General features: G+C 40.3%; 1 protein-coding gene across 3 annotated transcripts in view; it reads left to right on the top strand.

The window, feature by feature from the left end:
* UGGT2 (UDP-glucose glycoprotein glucosyltransferase 2) overlaps positions 1 to 13992 on the top strand; it is a 198263-nt gene that overhangs the window by 82740 nt on the left and 101531 nt on the right. For all 3 annotated transcript variants that reach the window (XM_042979427.1, XM_042979424.1, XM_042979435.1), the window contains exons 11-12: positions 2497 to 2588; positions 7339 to 7489. In XM_042979427.1, coding sequence (XP_042835361.1) covers positions 2497 to 2588; positions 7339 to 7489 — 243 coding nt within the window. The remainder of the gene's footprint in view (positions 1 to 2496; positions 2589 to 7338; positions 7490 to 13992) is intronic.

Below are 13992 nucleotides of genomic sequence, written 5' to 3'. Positions count from 1 at the left end.
AAAGTCCTTTGGCCTCAACACTGCTGTGTTTGAGGGATGAGGGAACTACAGGTTTCCCTACTTCTCTGCCAGTTGGATCTCTCCTCAGCCTCAGCTTATCCCCTCTTTTTTTGAATGAGGTCCTGTTTCTCACTGGGAATTTGTATTCATTTCTGCTCAAAGCCTAGGAGCACCCCCAGCTTAATTCCACTTCCAATAAAAGGTCTGTGTGTGTGTTTTAGACCTTAAAAATAGTGTGAAGTCAAGCCTCAAACTCCTAAAAATGAAAGAGGTCATGAATCCTTACTGAAAACTTGTTCTTCCCCCGCCAAGAACCAAGGGGAGATCGGCAAATTTCTATGCTGTTTCTGCCAGGCTCACTGTGAGTATAACACTCCTTTGTGCGCACAAGGATCTGACATTCCTCCCTGCCCTGGGTGGGCCCACCCTTAAAACCCTAACCGAAGGCTACCTGGGAAGCTTGAGATTTCCTTGGGGGCAGGGCCTTCAGTGTTCACTTACATCCTTGACTCCTCTTCCCACTTCTTTTCTGCCCTTAGATGCTTTACTTTTAAGAACTAAACCATTTATTTAGAGGGCATTATTAATATTTTAATCCAGCATGTTGTATTTTTTTTTTAGTTAGAATTTCAGGATCTCTGGTTCATCATATTGTTGGAAACTGAAGTGTTACCTTTTGATTTGCGAAAAGCTACCTTAAATCATATTCTCAGGGTAATTTTCCAGGATTTAAGGCTCACTCCTCTGAGGGGAATGAGAAAGAACTTGTCGGCCAGTAGACAGTATTTTAGCAATCAGATCCACTGAGTTTAATTTATTACCCTTTTTTGAGTATCTTCTTTGTTCGAGGCACAGGGGCTGGCATCAGCATTCTTGAGGGAATTAGCAATTTAGTATAGATCTGTGTACTTGATATGCTGTCTCCTTACTGTTGAGATGCCTAAAAATGAATGAGGTGCTGGAGAGAGCTGGAGGCCATGTGTGTGAAGGTTCAGGGCAAGTTTTGGGGAAAACAGTGATGAGTTCATTAGACATCTGTAGATTATGAAGTTGGAATGCAGATTTCTTAGAATAAGTCTTCGATAGAAAGGCATAGAAATAGCTAAAGATAAATCCTATTTTCACCTATGAATCTTCTCAGGTTTAACCTCTTGCTACTATTCTGTAAATCAAGTGGAAATACTTTCTGTCCTATTACAAATTTAGTTCCTTCTCTCCCTTCTCTTTATGTAACCTGTCGTGGTGAGTGATCACCATAGAGAAAAATTTACCTCTGCCAAGCCTTCTCTGAATCTCCTCACGTTAATTGCTTCACCTGCCTTTCCAGAATAATTTATAGAAGTCTCCGTTAGGTCACTCACATAGCATCACTGAAATGCACTGTTTTGAAATTGTTTTTCCTTCTAAATGAATTTGCCTGCCCTGCTAACAATAATAATAAAAGCTTCGTTTGTGAGTGCCGCATATGTGAATAGGCACCAATATATATCACATCTACAGCCTATAACTTGTGAGATGGGAATAAGTACACCCGTTTTGCAGATGATGATGATGATGATGAAACTGAGACATACGAAGCAAATAACTGTATCCAAATCTTACCGTGACTAAGTAGCAAGACTAGGCTTTAAAGTTGATTTGACCCCCTCACTGGCAAGAAGGTCACTTTCTGTACTTTTGTTACTGCTCTAATGCCTGGAGTGGTTTCTAGCTCAGAGCGCGTGCTCAGGGGATATTTACTGAATGAAAAAACAACATTGAGATAAGTCTTTAATGGAAGCCTTTATGAACTTAGAGTGATCTCCAACACATATTTACAGATACACCCAAGTTTTGAGTCCTGGGTTAGGTGTGTGGCACCTATCAAATTCTAAGTGTGTGTACAACTGCATACACACGTGATACAAAATGAATTAAGTAATTGTCGTAGAATTAGAACTTTATTTTTTTTTTTTAAGTTTATTCATTTTTGAGAGCAAGGGAAGTGCAGAAAGGGGATGGGACACGGAATCCGAAGCAGGCTTCAGGCTCTGAGCTGTCAGCACAGAGCCCGATGTGGGGCTTGAACTCACAAACCACGAGGATCATGACCAGAGCTGAAGTCAGATGGTTAACTGACAGAGCCAGGTGCCCTGAAGTGGACCGTTAATATCCTGTATTGCAGAATCAAAATATTTGGGTATTTGTATCTCTAACCTATCATAAGATTTCCATCACTTAGCTTGGATGGGTGAACTGCTGCAGCTATAGGCCAAATCTGGCCTGCCACCTGTTTTTATAAATAAAGGTTTTGTTGGAACATAGTCACGCCCATTTGTTTACACGTCTGTGTCTGCTTTCTTGCTGTAAGGACAGAGTTGAGTGGTTGTGACAGAGATGATGTGGCCAGCAAAGCCTAAACTACTTACTATATGACACTCAGAAAGTTTGCTGACTCCTGGCATAGATCACTGTTGGTACATGACTTGGTTAACCATTCCCCTGCTCTATTTCAAGGGTCTTCATGCTAGATTTGAAATTCAGCCAGGTGATGCTTGTCTGTTCATAAATGGACTTCGTGTGGATATGAGTGCTTATGATTCTTTTAGGTAAGTATTGAATTACTGATACAAACTAACTATGGCTTGTATAAAGGCAAATGTTGTCCTAAGTTTTGTATTTGCCAAAATGCAAATAATTACTTTAAAGGGAAGTCAAATACATGTGTTTGTGCAAGACTTCAGAAAGTCTTGTATTTGTCATGGGCAGAATTCTGTTATTATTCTGGTGGAGTACTCACAACTGTCTTAGAACGCAGAATTGGGAGAGACCTTGGCAACATCTGTTCAGATGTGAAAATTGAAGTTTCTGAACTTTCGTCCTGTACTTGTCACATTGTTGGGAACGGTCTTTCATGAGTAGGTCTGTCCGTTAGCAGGGAAGTTCCTTGGGATTGGGCTGAGCAGCTGAGGACTTCTACCCTCCAGAAAGGAACTGAAAGGAACATGACACATTTCCCCAGAAGAATGAAAACAAAAAGAGTTTAAAGGACTTGTATTTGTCAGAAAGGAAATTTGAAATTATAGAATGCAGGGTATTATCTGTTTAGGTCAAAAACAATTCTTGAAAAATGCTGTAGGGCAAAATTACAAAGTATTGTGTTTATCATGGCCACTGATCCATAAATTAGTCAAGGGTCAAACAGAAGAAAACTCAATCTGAAATTATTTTACATTTAAAGAGAAGCATAAAACTACTTTAAAAATTAATAAGGTAAACTGAGTAAACACAATACTTCAGATATTCTATTTTAATTCAATTGAATAAACTTTCATTGAACTTCAGTTAATTAAATGTTCATCTTCTTTTCTTACCAATTTGGAAAGAGTAGGAAAGTATAGGAATGACTTAGAAACATAGTAGTAGTTCAAATGAGGCTTTTCTCTTTATTTAGTTCGATCCTTGGGAAAAATGATAATGAAGTATCTGTAGGCTAAGTACTGTACATAGAGTAGAGTGGTGGTTAGCTCCTGGCCTGTGAGCTTCAGGGGGACAAAACTTCATCTGTGCTCAGGAACAGTGAAAGTGGGTTTAAGAGAGGGAGAAAAAGGGATGCCTGGGTGACTCGGTCGGTTAAGCATCTGACTTCAGCTCAGGTCATGATCTTGAGGTCCGTGAGTTCGAGCCCCTCTTTTCGGGCTCTGTGCTGACAGCCCAGAGGCTGGAGCCTGCTTCAGATTCTGTGTCCCTCTCTGTCTCCACACAACCCCTGTCTCTCAAAAATGAATAAACATGAAAAAAAATTTTTTTGAGAGAGGGAGAAGAATGGTGGGTAGATTTCGGTAAAGTCTTCATAGGAACATTTTGCCCAGTAATTTAGAAAGGCTTTAGGCTGTTCAAGAAATAAAGCCCCCTTGGCTCCTCCACCTGGTAGGTAGCGATCTGCACAACACGTAATACAAAATCACTAGTCGTAACTACTGTAATTCCCTCCAAGGAGGAAAAGAAAACGCGTGAGGATATTGAGGTTTTCTGGCATTTTTAGCCCAAAATAAACAAATTCTCCAAAAGAAATCAGAACATGTAGAATAAAACCGGTGTGGAGCATGAAAGGAAGTGATTCAGGAGAGAGGAGAAGGAAGGAAAATATCCTATTACTGAAATTACGTCCTAAATCTAGAGCAAGGTCCTGTGCCACTAGTACTTCAGAATTGCCTGTTTAAGAAAAGACTGGGAGTGAGGAATTAGCTTCTTTCCCATCTCCTGTCTCATTGCATTTTGGCTTGTTGAGGCCTGATACCATGCACCGTGACCTTCAGGTCCTGGAAGTGGTGGGAGGAGCTGGAGCCTCCATGGGTCAGGCCAGCAGTGGTTCAGTCATGGCCCAAGCCGAGCCTGGCTCTCCTCCCCAGCGAGGTTAGACAGCAGGAGGCTGTAGCAGTGACCAGGGAGGAAGGCAGGTAGGGCTGAGCAAATTTGAGGAGCTCCATAAATGGGGTTTCACACCTGTGCCCTAGAGCCACCGACTCATCTTTTTCTTTGAACAATCACCTCAGCCACAGATTTGACCAGACAAGCTGGTGACGAGTGGATATTAAGCATTTTGATAACCAACGTGTTCTGCTTGAGTGGTGTCACCACAGTATACCTGCCAAAGAGACAGACGGAACAAAGGCGTCTTGATATCCCTACTTGTGTGGGGCTTCTTTGTGTATCTGAAGTTATCTGACTCACAATCCTTCGGGGCTCTTGATAAATACGTATTTGTAATGCACGCAGCATTAGAATTCAGTATTGCAAATTAATTCAATATTAAAATTCAATTCAGTAAATATCTGAGTGTCTGCATGCTACAGAAGCTGGTCGATATTGGGGGTATAATGGTAGAGATAGAAATAAGTGGTCTAGTTGGGTAACTGATACCAAATATATAATGACAGTGTGAATTATAAAAGATAAACCTCCCAGAGCTCCCAGTGCTCTGGGAGGTTATAACTCCAGAGATTTAAACTAGTTATTGGTGGAACATAGGGACAAGTAGAAATGTCAGATTTCTTCAAGGAAGTGATAATTTAAGCTAACACTTAAAGGACAAATCAGGCAAAGTGGACAGTAGAGGTTCTGCAAGCAATGGGGTATTTGGAGAAAATGACAGTGGACTCCTTTGGCCGGGCTGTGAGTGAGAAGCCAGAAGAAGCTGAGGCCACACATGTGAGAAGGGTCAGCTTGCGTGACCCAGTTTCGGATTTTTGCCTTTTGTCTTCAGGGCTGGAGAAGCCAGTGAAGGGCTCTAAGCCAATCTAAAGATAGTACCTGTTTCAAAGAGAAGCATGAGAAATTACTTTGTTTCACAATCTATAGATATAAGGCATTTTCTTAATAAATAGACCTAGCATATTTAAAGAACCTTTTTTTTTTTTTCCATTGGTAGCCAAAATTCAGGATTTGAAAAGAGCAAGGAAGAAATAATGCTTATAGAGGACAGCTGTATGCCCAGTAGTGAGTTAATTTAATCTTAATACCTTATACAGTGATTATCGCCATTCTCTCTTTTAGATGGGAAAATGACACTAATGTCACTCATAGATAGGGATACAGCTGGCAAAAAGCAGGATTCAAAACCTCATGCTCTTTCCAGTGTGCCGTGTAAGTCGATAAGGTTTTTCTATCGATGGTTTTCCTTGGAGACTAGGTTGGGATAACAGAGACGGTAGATACAAAAACTGTGGAGATTAAAGTTGTCCAAAAAGAGTGACCAGTAAGCATCATGAAATGTTCATTGTTTTACATTTTTTAATTTATTTTCGAGAGAGAAAGACTATGAGCCAGAGAGGGGCAGAGAGAGAGGGAGACACAGAATCTGAAGCAGGCTCCAGACTCCGAGCTGTCAGCACAGGACCTGACACGGGGCTTGAATTTACGAACCACAAGACGATGACCTGAACTGAAGTCGGAGGCTTAGCCAACTGAGTCACCCAGATGCCCCGCATCATAAAATTTTAAAAACGGAGAGAGCACTGGCAAGCAATCCACAATTCTTATCTTACAAAATAAGGGAATGTAGACCAAAGGGGTTAAGAATTTCAAGAAGCCTCACGTGAAGTAGCATGGTAGCCCAGACTAAATCTTATAATCAGATTGGGATTTGGGGTATCTAAGCTAGTGCTCTTTTGAGCATACATGTCATCTTCCCATAGATTGGAGGCGGGTGGGTAAAAACGGTGCTTTGTAAAGCAGTGGTCAGGAGTGCCTGGGGTACAGACATTCAGAGGCAAGTCATCCAGGCCAGCTGAAAACACTAACAAAAACCAGCTTTTGTAAGAGTTCGGACATTAGATCTCAGCCTTCTAAATGTAGATCTCTCCAGGCCTGCCTGAGCATGGTGTTCTGAAATCCACACATTGCTTTATTCTGATTCTGTTCATTTCTGAAAAGTGAAGCGACTTCTTCCATGGTTGGATTTTGTGATGAAGCAGTTCGGTTAACTATTATAAATATGAATTTTAACACTTGGTTTCAAAAAGCAATAAAGTGCTTTCTTGCCTGGGAAAGCTTTACCTTTGCAAAAACACACACACACTTTACCACTACCCGTAAAGTCTTACCTTTACAGATACAGGGAAGCACTGCCTTCCTATAGCATTCATACCCCAGCTCTGTCCTCACCCACTGAGAGGCCTGGGCAGGAGACCACCTGTCTGGGCCTCGCCTGCATCACCAGGACGTCCTGAGGCGGTTGTGAGGTGCGCTCTGTTTGGGGAGGACGTAGACTTACCTGGAACACAGTGTGAGCTTGATCAGTAGAAGTGTAAGGAATCAAATTGCCCAAACTTTTTGCCAGTGGGATTGTATATTGATGTTGTTATTTTTAGCAGTAATCTTCCTGTCGTGTTTAAGAGCTCTCAAAGTGTTACATATATGGTGAGAAATTTTAGTGTGTGTTCTAAACAGATGTGAACTTTCATGTTTTAATGGGGCTTTTTCTGTGCTAAAATTTTATATCATGGGTCCCCTTGTTTTATTAGTTGATTTACCAAAATGGTGACCTAGTATATTTTTCCCTTCATTTTTGGTTTGCTCAGGGATGAGCATATCTTCACTTCTTTGCTAAAGAGTGTAATAAATATATCTGGTTGCTTTGCCTTTTAAATAGAAAGATTTTGTCAATGTACACAAAAAGTCAACATGAGCTTACCCTAGATAATTAGAACTCCTTGTTTGTTAATAAGTTTTATGTTTTTCCTGATATTCATAAAAATACCAGTGGAATCTGTTTCTAATGCTTTAAGAAACTTATAAACGTTAAAGTTTTTTTTAATGTGGCAAATGAAAGTAAAACTCATTTCTTTTCTTTAAAAGAATTTTGGATATGCTGAAACTAGAAGGAAAAATAATGAATGGCCTTCACAATCTTGGGATCAGCAAAGAAGATACGAGCAAATTTTTAAAATTAAAATCCCATGTTTGGGACCATACCTATGCATTAGATATTAGGCATTCTTCTATAATGGTAAGTGCTTATGTGTAGTTCCTTTTTAAAAAAAAGGTTTTTTTAATGTTTATTTTTAAGAGAGAGACAGAGACAGAGTGCGAGCAGGGGAGGGGCAGAGAGAGAGACAGATAGGGAAACACAGAGTCTGAATCAGGCTCCAGGCTCCGAGCTGTCAGTAAAAAGCCTGATGCGGGGCTCAAACCTACTAACCAGGAGATCGTGACCTGAGCGGAAGTCCGACACGCTTAACGTACTGAGCCACCCAGGCGGCCCTCATGTAGTTTAAAAACCTTTAGTAGCTTTAAGACTGAACGTAAAACCCATTGTTGGCAGGCCTTCAAATAAATGTAAGCATTTTGGAGAAGGTTGCAGGAGAACTCCGAAGAAAGTGAAAATATAGACTCCTCCCCTCTGATTTCTTGTATTAGCTTTCCTGTCCGTTCTGTTCTCTGCGTTTCCTCGCAAGAACTCACTCGTTCAGGATCCGTCCCAGCTTTAAAAAAAAATAATAAACACAAATAACCCCATGAACGACAGCAAGAATTGAACATCCACTATTAAAATCAGTGGAATGTAAGGATGCCACCTACCATCACGACAAGCTCGTCTGGCCGGTTCACAGTGGCCGCAAGCCTTCCGGTCGGTGCTGCACCTGCGGGATTGGGCGTCTGCTCACGTCCCCGCCTGCTCGCAGCTCCGATGCCCTCCCAAGTGAGGCCCGTGAGGCTGTCGGTGGCCTTCTCCCTCCTTTCGTTTCTAGGCTGTGAAATACTCTTCCCCCCACTTTCCCTTCGTCGTGCTCCCTCCAGCCGGGCGGCTCCTGCTCGCTCTTCCGGCTGCAGCTCCCAACAGCTGGGACCAAGAGCAGCTTTGGAGGATGTGTTCCTGTGTGCCCTGTGCAGAGGAGTCCCAGCATCCCCTTACGTTCGGCGATTTGCCAGAAGGACTCACGGAGCCTAGAAGTTGTCATACTCGAGGTTACAGGCTGTTGTGAGCAGAACACAGAGTGGCGTCCGCAGAGGGAGAAAGCACGAGGTGAAGTCCAGGGGAGACCGAGCGCAAGCTCCCACGTGCTTCACTTCCCGCGTGACCATGCACGCCAGGCTCGCTCGAGCCGGTGTGTCGTGTAGGCATACGGTGGCTGGGTGACTGAGGTCAGCCACTCAAGCTCCCGGCCCTTAGACGGAAGGCAGGTGTTCATCCTGTCATGTTCACGTTCGCTCTGTACAGACTGCCGGAGCCTGCAGCGAGGTCCTCCGCGAGGGAGAGAGGCCGCAGTCGGAACCTCTTAAGGGCTCAGTTACCGGAAGCCAACCTAGAGGACCTTTGTCACGGAAACAAGCCCTTGTACAGAACGTGCAAAGTGTGAGCAGCGCGGCCCACTGAGTTAACCCCTTCTACCCCGCCACGTACACACACGTGTGTGTCTGTATACGTATTTATTGTTACACGATTACCAATCCTTCCTTATACTTTGGGCAGTTAGTTTTTATAATTTTGCAATTTTGTCCTGTGATTCTTTGAGGACTTTGTTTCTTACTAGACCATATAAACTTGAAAGTAGGAATTTTTATCCATTTTTTTCCTCTCACCATTATACCCCTGGTTTTAGTAGGTACTCAATAAATATAAATATTCTTAAACGAATAAGTAAATATTTATCTCAAACCAACATAAAACATAATTTTTAGCCGTGAAACTAGGAACATTCTAATTACAACATAATATCACCATTATGATTTAACATTAGTATAAAAAAGTTTGGCAGTTAGAAAGGAGAAAATAAAAGTATCATGTGGCAGATTATATAACTAAAACTCCTCCAAGACAGCTGTTACAATTAATAAGACTTTAGTAAAATGGGTTTGAAGTGACAGCAGATCAAAAGCTTTATTTCCAAAAGCCACTTGGAAGATACAATGATTTATTCATAATATAAAAATGCAAGTACCTGGATAATATCTTTACTATGTAATAATCTTAATAATGAATAATACAAACTGCAACTTAATTGAGGAAATAGAGACAGATATAAAGACAAACGGAAAGAGCATTAATTGGCAAAGACTTTGAAGCAGTTGTGGCTGTGGTGCCTTTACAGCATTTACAGACTTTGATCAAGTAATTTCACTGGAAACTCACATAAGGAAATAGTGGGAAATGGAGAAAAGTGTTTATACCCAAAGATATGATCACCACTGCATGTTTTTAAAGCAAAATAGAAATGAGTTAAGTATGTAATAGAGAAATGTTGTAAATTTTATATCCATGTGCTCAGGTATTATTCAGACACCAAAATTATGTTTATAAGGATTGTGTGTATAAGGATGTGTCAGGAACAATGACTGTGCTCTCATGTTAAGTAAAAAATATTTTTTTAATTTAAATTTTAAAAAAATTTAAATTAAAAAAATGTTTTACATGTTAAGTAAAAAAAGATTATCTTACATGATAAGATAGAGGATCAGAAGGAAATGTATCAAGATGTTCTTATTAATGGGTGATGTGGTTTAAGGGGTAGTTGGGTCTTTTTCTTCATGCTTTCTGTAAAGGCCAAATTTTTAGCAGGTATATTTTACTTTCTATGATCGGGGAAAAAAATTTTTTTAGAGATTTTATTTGTAAGTAATCTCTAGACCCAACGTGGGGCTCAAACTCACAACCTCAAGAAAAAGAGTCACATGCTCCACTGACTGAGCCAGCCAGGCACCCCAGAAAAAAAAAAATTTTTTTTAATGTAAAGAGGCATAACCTCTCTGAACATCTTGCTAACTGTCTCATGTAAAAATTTAAGGGATTTTCTTGGAAGTATCTCAGTTTTTATAGTTCTGTCCTACCTGAAAAGCCTTCTCACTTACAAATTTAGTCTACCATCCAAGAATCATGGAAAGACAACAGCAACAACGAAATGCCATATTCCCTAAGTTATTAATTAGTTTATTCTCTAGTGTATTATTAGTGTATTCTCTAGAACACTAAGTGCCTTGTTATAAATGTTTATTGCTACTGTGTTTTACTGCTCTTTAGACCATATTGTCTCATTGGCTAGATTTTACTTTGACTTGGAAATCTCTAAGCTCCATTAACAGATGTCTTCTCTAAAAATGTTTCATCAGAAAAAGGAATGACCATGTTAGTAATCCTAATACTTTGTGACTTTCAAGCATTCGTGCATTTGTAGAAGACACTGGGAGTGTGGGCTACAATAAGAAAAGGAAAGTAGTCTTCAAGACTACTCTTAAAAAGAAATAAATCTATAAGGAAACCTTGCAGCTCCATTTATAAAATAACATCCTGGTCCTCCCGGGTTGGCCACGAAGGCCAGTCACCACTGGAGAGGGGCAGCCTGATGCTGTTCCCATTGTCCCTTGTCCCCCCAGTGCCATTTCCCCACTGCACTGCTGTGACAGCTCTCTTGATCCAGCTCTTGGACACCTTAGGAGACGTTCTTTTCCATTCTAAGAGTATCAAAGTAATTTTTTATTGAGGTAAAATGTGTATAAGATATGCTCCTTTAACCTTTATAAGTGTGTGATTTGGTGGTATTAAGTACATTCACAGTGTTGTCAAGTCATCACCAAGATCCATTTCCAGAACTTCTTCATTCCAAACGGAAACTCTGTAGCCATTCAGCAATAACTCCTTCTCCCCTTCTCCCCAAACTCCCTGGTAACCTCTGTTCTACTTTCTGTCCCTATGAATTTGCCTTTTCTAAGTGCTTCATAAAGGTGAGATTATATAGTGTTTGTCCATTTCTGTCTGTATTTCACTAGGCATACTGTTTTCAAGGTTCATCCATGTTGTAGCATGTGGCAGAATTTTATTCTTTTTAAAGGCTAAATGATAGCTTAATTTTTTAAATACCCTTTCTTGCATATTATTAAGGGAAATTTTGTGTCTCAAATGCTTTTATTTTTCCACTTGGAAAGTGCCTGCTTTCAGTAGATAATTATTTGTTGAGAGTTCATTCTCTGGATTCCTTTAAAAAAAACTGGCAAGAAACGCAGAGCTCTGGGTTTGAGTACTCTTCACCTTGGTCTGTGAAAGCAAAATTAACTCATGCATAAGCTTGATTTTTGCTTAGTAGCATTTGCCTACCTCCCAATATGATATGTATTTATTTGTTTACATATAGTCTTCTTGCAGTGGCATGTAAGCTCTATGAAAACCAGGACTTTGTTAAATATCCTCAGTATCCATCAGGCCCTATCACATAGGAAGCACTCAGAAAATCTGTTGGATGCTTTAATGTCAAAACAGTTATTCATGAACAAAAGCAATACTTTGCGTTTAATTCCTTTTCTCCCCCTGGATCTGTTTCTGTACTTTTTGTCTTTACAGAAAAAGCTGAGTCACTGAGTTAGATTACTTCGACCTCTGTATTTATACCCTCCCCAAAACAAACCCTGGCAGTTTATTTCTTAAAATCTGCTTGCTTAAAAGTTGAGTAAAAACTCAAGAGGGTCATTGAATATTCTCCCATCCTTGGTTAACCGTTTTAGGTTTCTCTCACCAGACGTCAGGAGACACAACTTAAATTTTATATAGTTTAGTTCCCTGTTTCTTGTCTTGCCACAGTACATCAGGTTTCACTAGTATTTTGTTAAATTCTGTAAAAATGACCATACAATTGTATGCTTGGCTCCTTTTGTAATTCCTTTTCAGTCTAATGTGCCAGACCCCCCATCATGAAGGGGGCTGGGTCATATTCCACCAAAACTACCCCTGCCCGTAGCTGCAATTTTCTGTCTTCTATTCTGGGATATCCGTGATGTAGCCATATTCCTGAGTTGCTTATGATCATTTTCTTCAATTTCCTTTTCTTTAAAGTTCCCAAGTCACCCTAGCCATTTGTCATCCTATCAAAACAGCTCTAATTCTTTGTTTTTGTCACAAAATGACAGTGATAAGATTAAAAACAAACACTAGTCAGCACAGGCAGAGGAAATGAATTCTTTATCCAGATTAAGAATGTAACTTGCTACCCACAGTGGGCCCCACAGTCTATGACAGCAAATTTCCCATCCAAGCCCCATAATGTTGTAAATCAGCTTACCGTAGATACATGGGTTTACTCTGGACTCTTAGTTCCATTGATCTATATCTTACCCTTATGCAGACACCACACTGTTTGATTACTGTAGTTTTTGTAAGTTTTGAAATTGGAATTGTGAGTCCTCCAAATTTGTTTTGTTTTATTTTAAGATTATCTTGGCACTCCTAGGACCCTTGCCCTTCATTATGAATTATAGAATCATTTTGTCCATTTCTGGAAAAAGGACAGTTGGCATTTTTATTGAAATTTCATTGAACCTATAGATAATTTAGAAGGTATTGCTATTTTAATACATTAAGTCTTCTGATCCATGAATATGGGATGCCTTTCCATTTGGTCTTTATTTTCTTTCAGTGATCTTTTGTAGCTTTCAGTGTACAAGCCTACTACTTGTTAAACTTATTTCTAAGTATGTTATCCTTCCTGATGCTATTGTAAATGGAATTGTTTTCTTATGTATATTTTAGGATTTTTCAATGCCTCTTAATTTTTTGTTGAGCATGGGACATTTTGAACTAGAAGTCAGATTCTCACCTTCCCTGGGTTTGTTGTTCCTGTTTGCTGTTGTTTTTATCATTTGTTTAGTGTCTTCTCTGAACTAACTTTGTAAAGTCTATATTCTTTTTTGTGTGTGGCCATGGAAATCTCTGTTATTCTAGCCTAGTCATCTACTCAATTTTGGACAGAGATTTACTTAAATCCCCGGACCCAGAAAACCTCCCAGTGTTGAATAGGGGCTCTATGTGTGTGGCTGAGGGAGGAGGGGGCAGCCTGGGTCAGACCCTCAGCCAAGCGGTGTGCATGTGCCTCAGCCTTCACTCCCTGCTTGCACAGAACTTCAGAGTCAACCTGAGAAGAGAATTCGGGGCCTTCTCAGTCTTCCCTGGGCATGTGCAGGGCCGTTTAGAAAATCCCAGGAATATGCCAGAATGTCTTAAAACCCTATTTCCCAAAACGTCTCATTCCCCAACCTTTCGTCACTGGATTTTGACTACTCTGCTTTCATCCCAACCGTTTTCTGTTGCCTCAGGGAGGAGTAACTAAAACATTTGCCCATAAATGTTTTCCTCAAATTGGGTTTGCAGCTCTAACACTGTTATGACTCAGTCAGATAAAGCCCTGGTTTTCAGTGGGTTTTCTAGGAAGTCACCAGACCGTTCAAACAAAAACTAGAATTCTTTCAGAATGAGGTCCATTGTACTTTCTCCAGTATTGGTACTGGAATTCAGGCTGTTGTTGTCAAGGCTACTGATAAGCTTGGTAGCAGAAGATAGAGCTGGGATACCTTACCACACCACAAATCTCACTGCTCTTACTGAGACTCAGCCATTTTTCTTCAATAAATATTCTCAAGGTTGCTGCAAGCTTTTGGTTAGTTTTCATAGTTCTTATGATGTTGACTCCCCCCCCCCCCGATTTTCTAGTTTTTTGTTGCTTTTATGTAAGGGTGGAGTTTTGGAATTCC

The sequence above is a fragment of the Panthera tigris genome, chromosome A1, assembly GCF_018350195.1.
Source record: "Panthera tigris isolate Pti1 chromosome A1, P.tigris_Pti1_mat1.1, whole genome shotgun sequence".
In the NCBI taxonomy this organism is placed as follows: Eukaryota; Metazoa; Chordata; class Mammalia; order Carnivora; family Felidae; genus Panthera; species Panthera tigris.
Note: the sequence above shows the minus strand (reverse complement) of the source record. Positions and strands in the feature narration are given on the sequence as shown.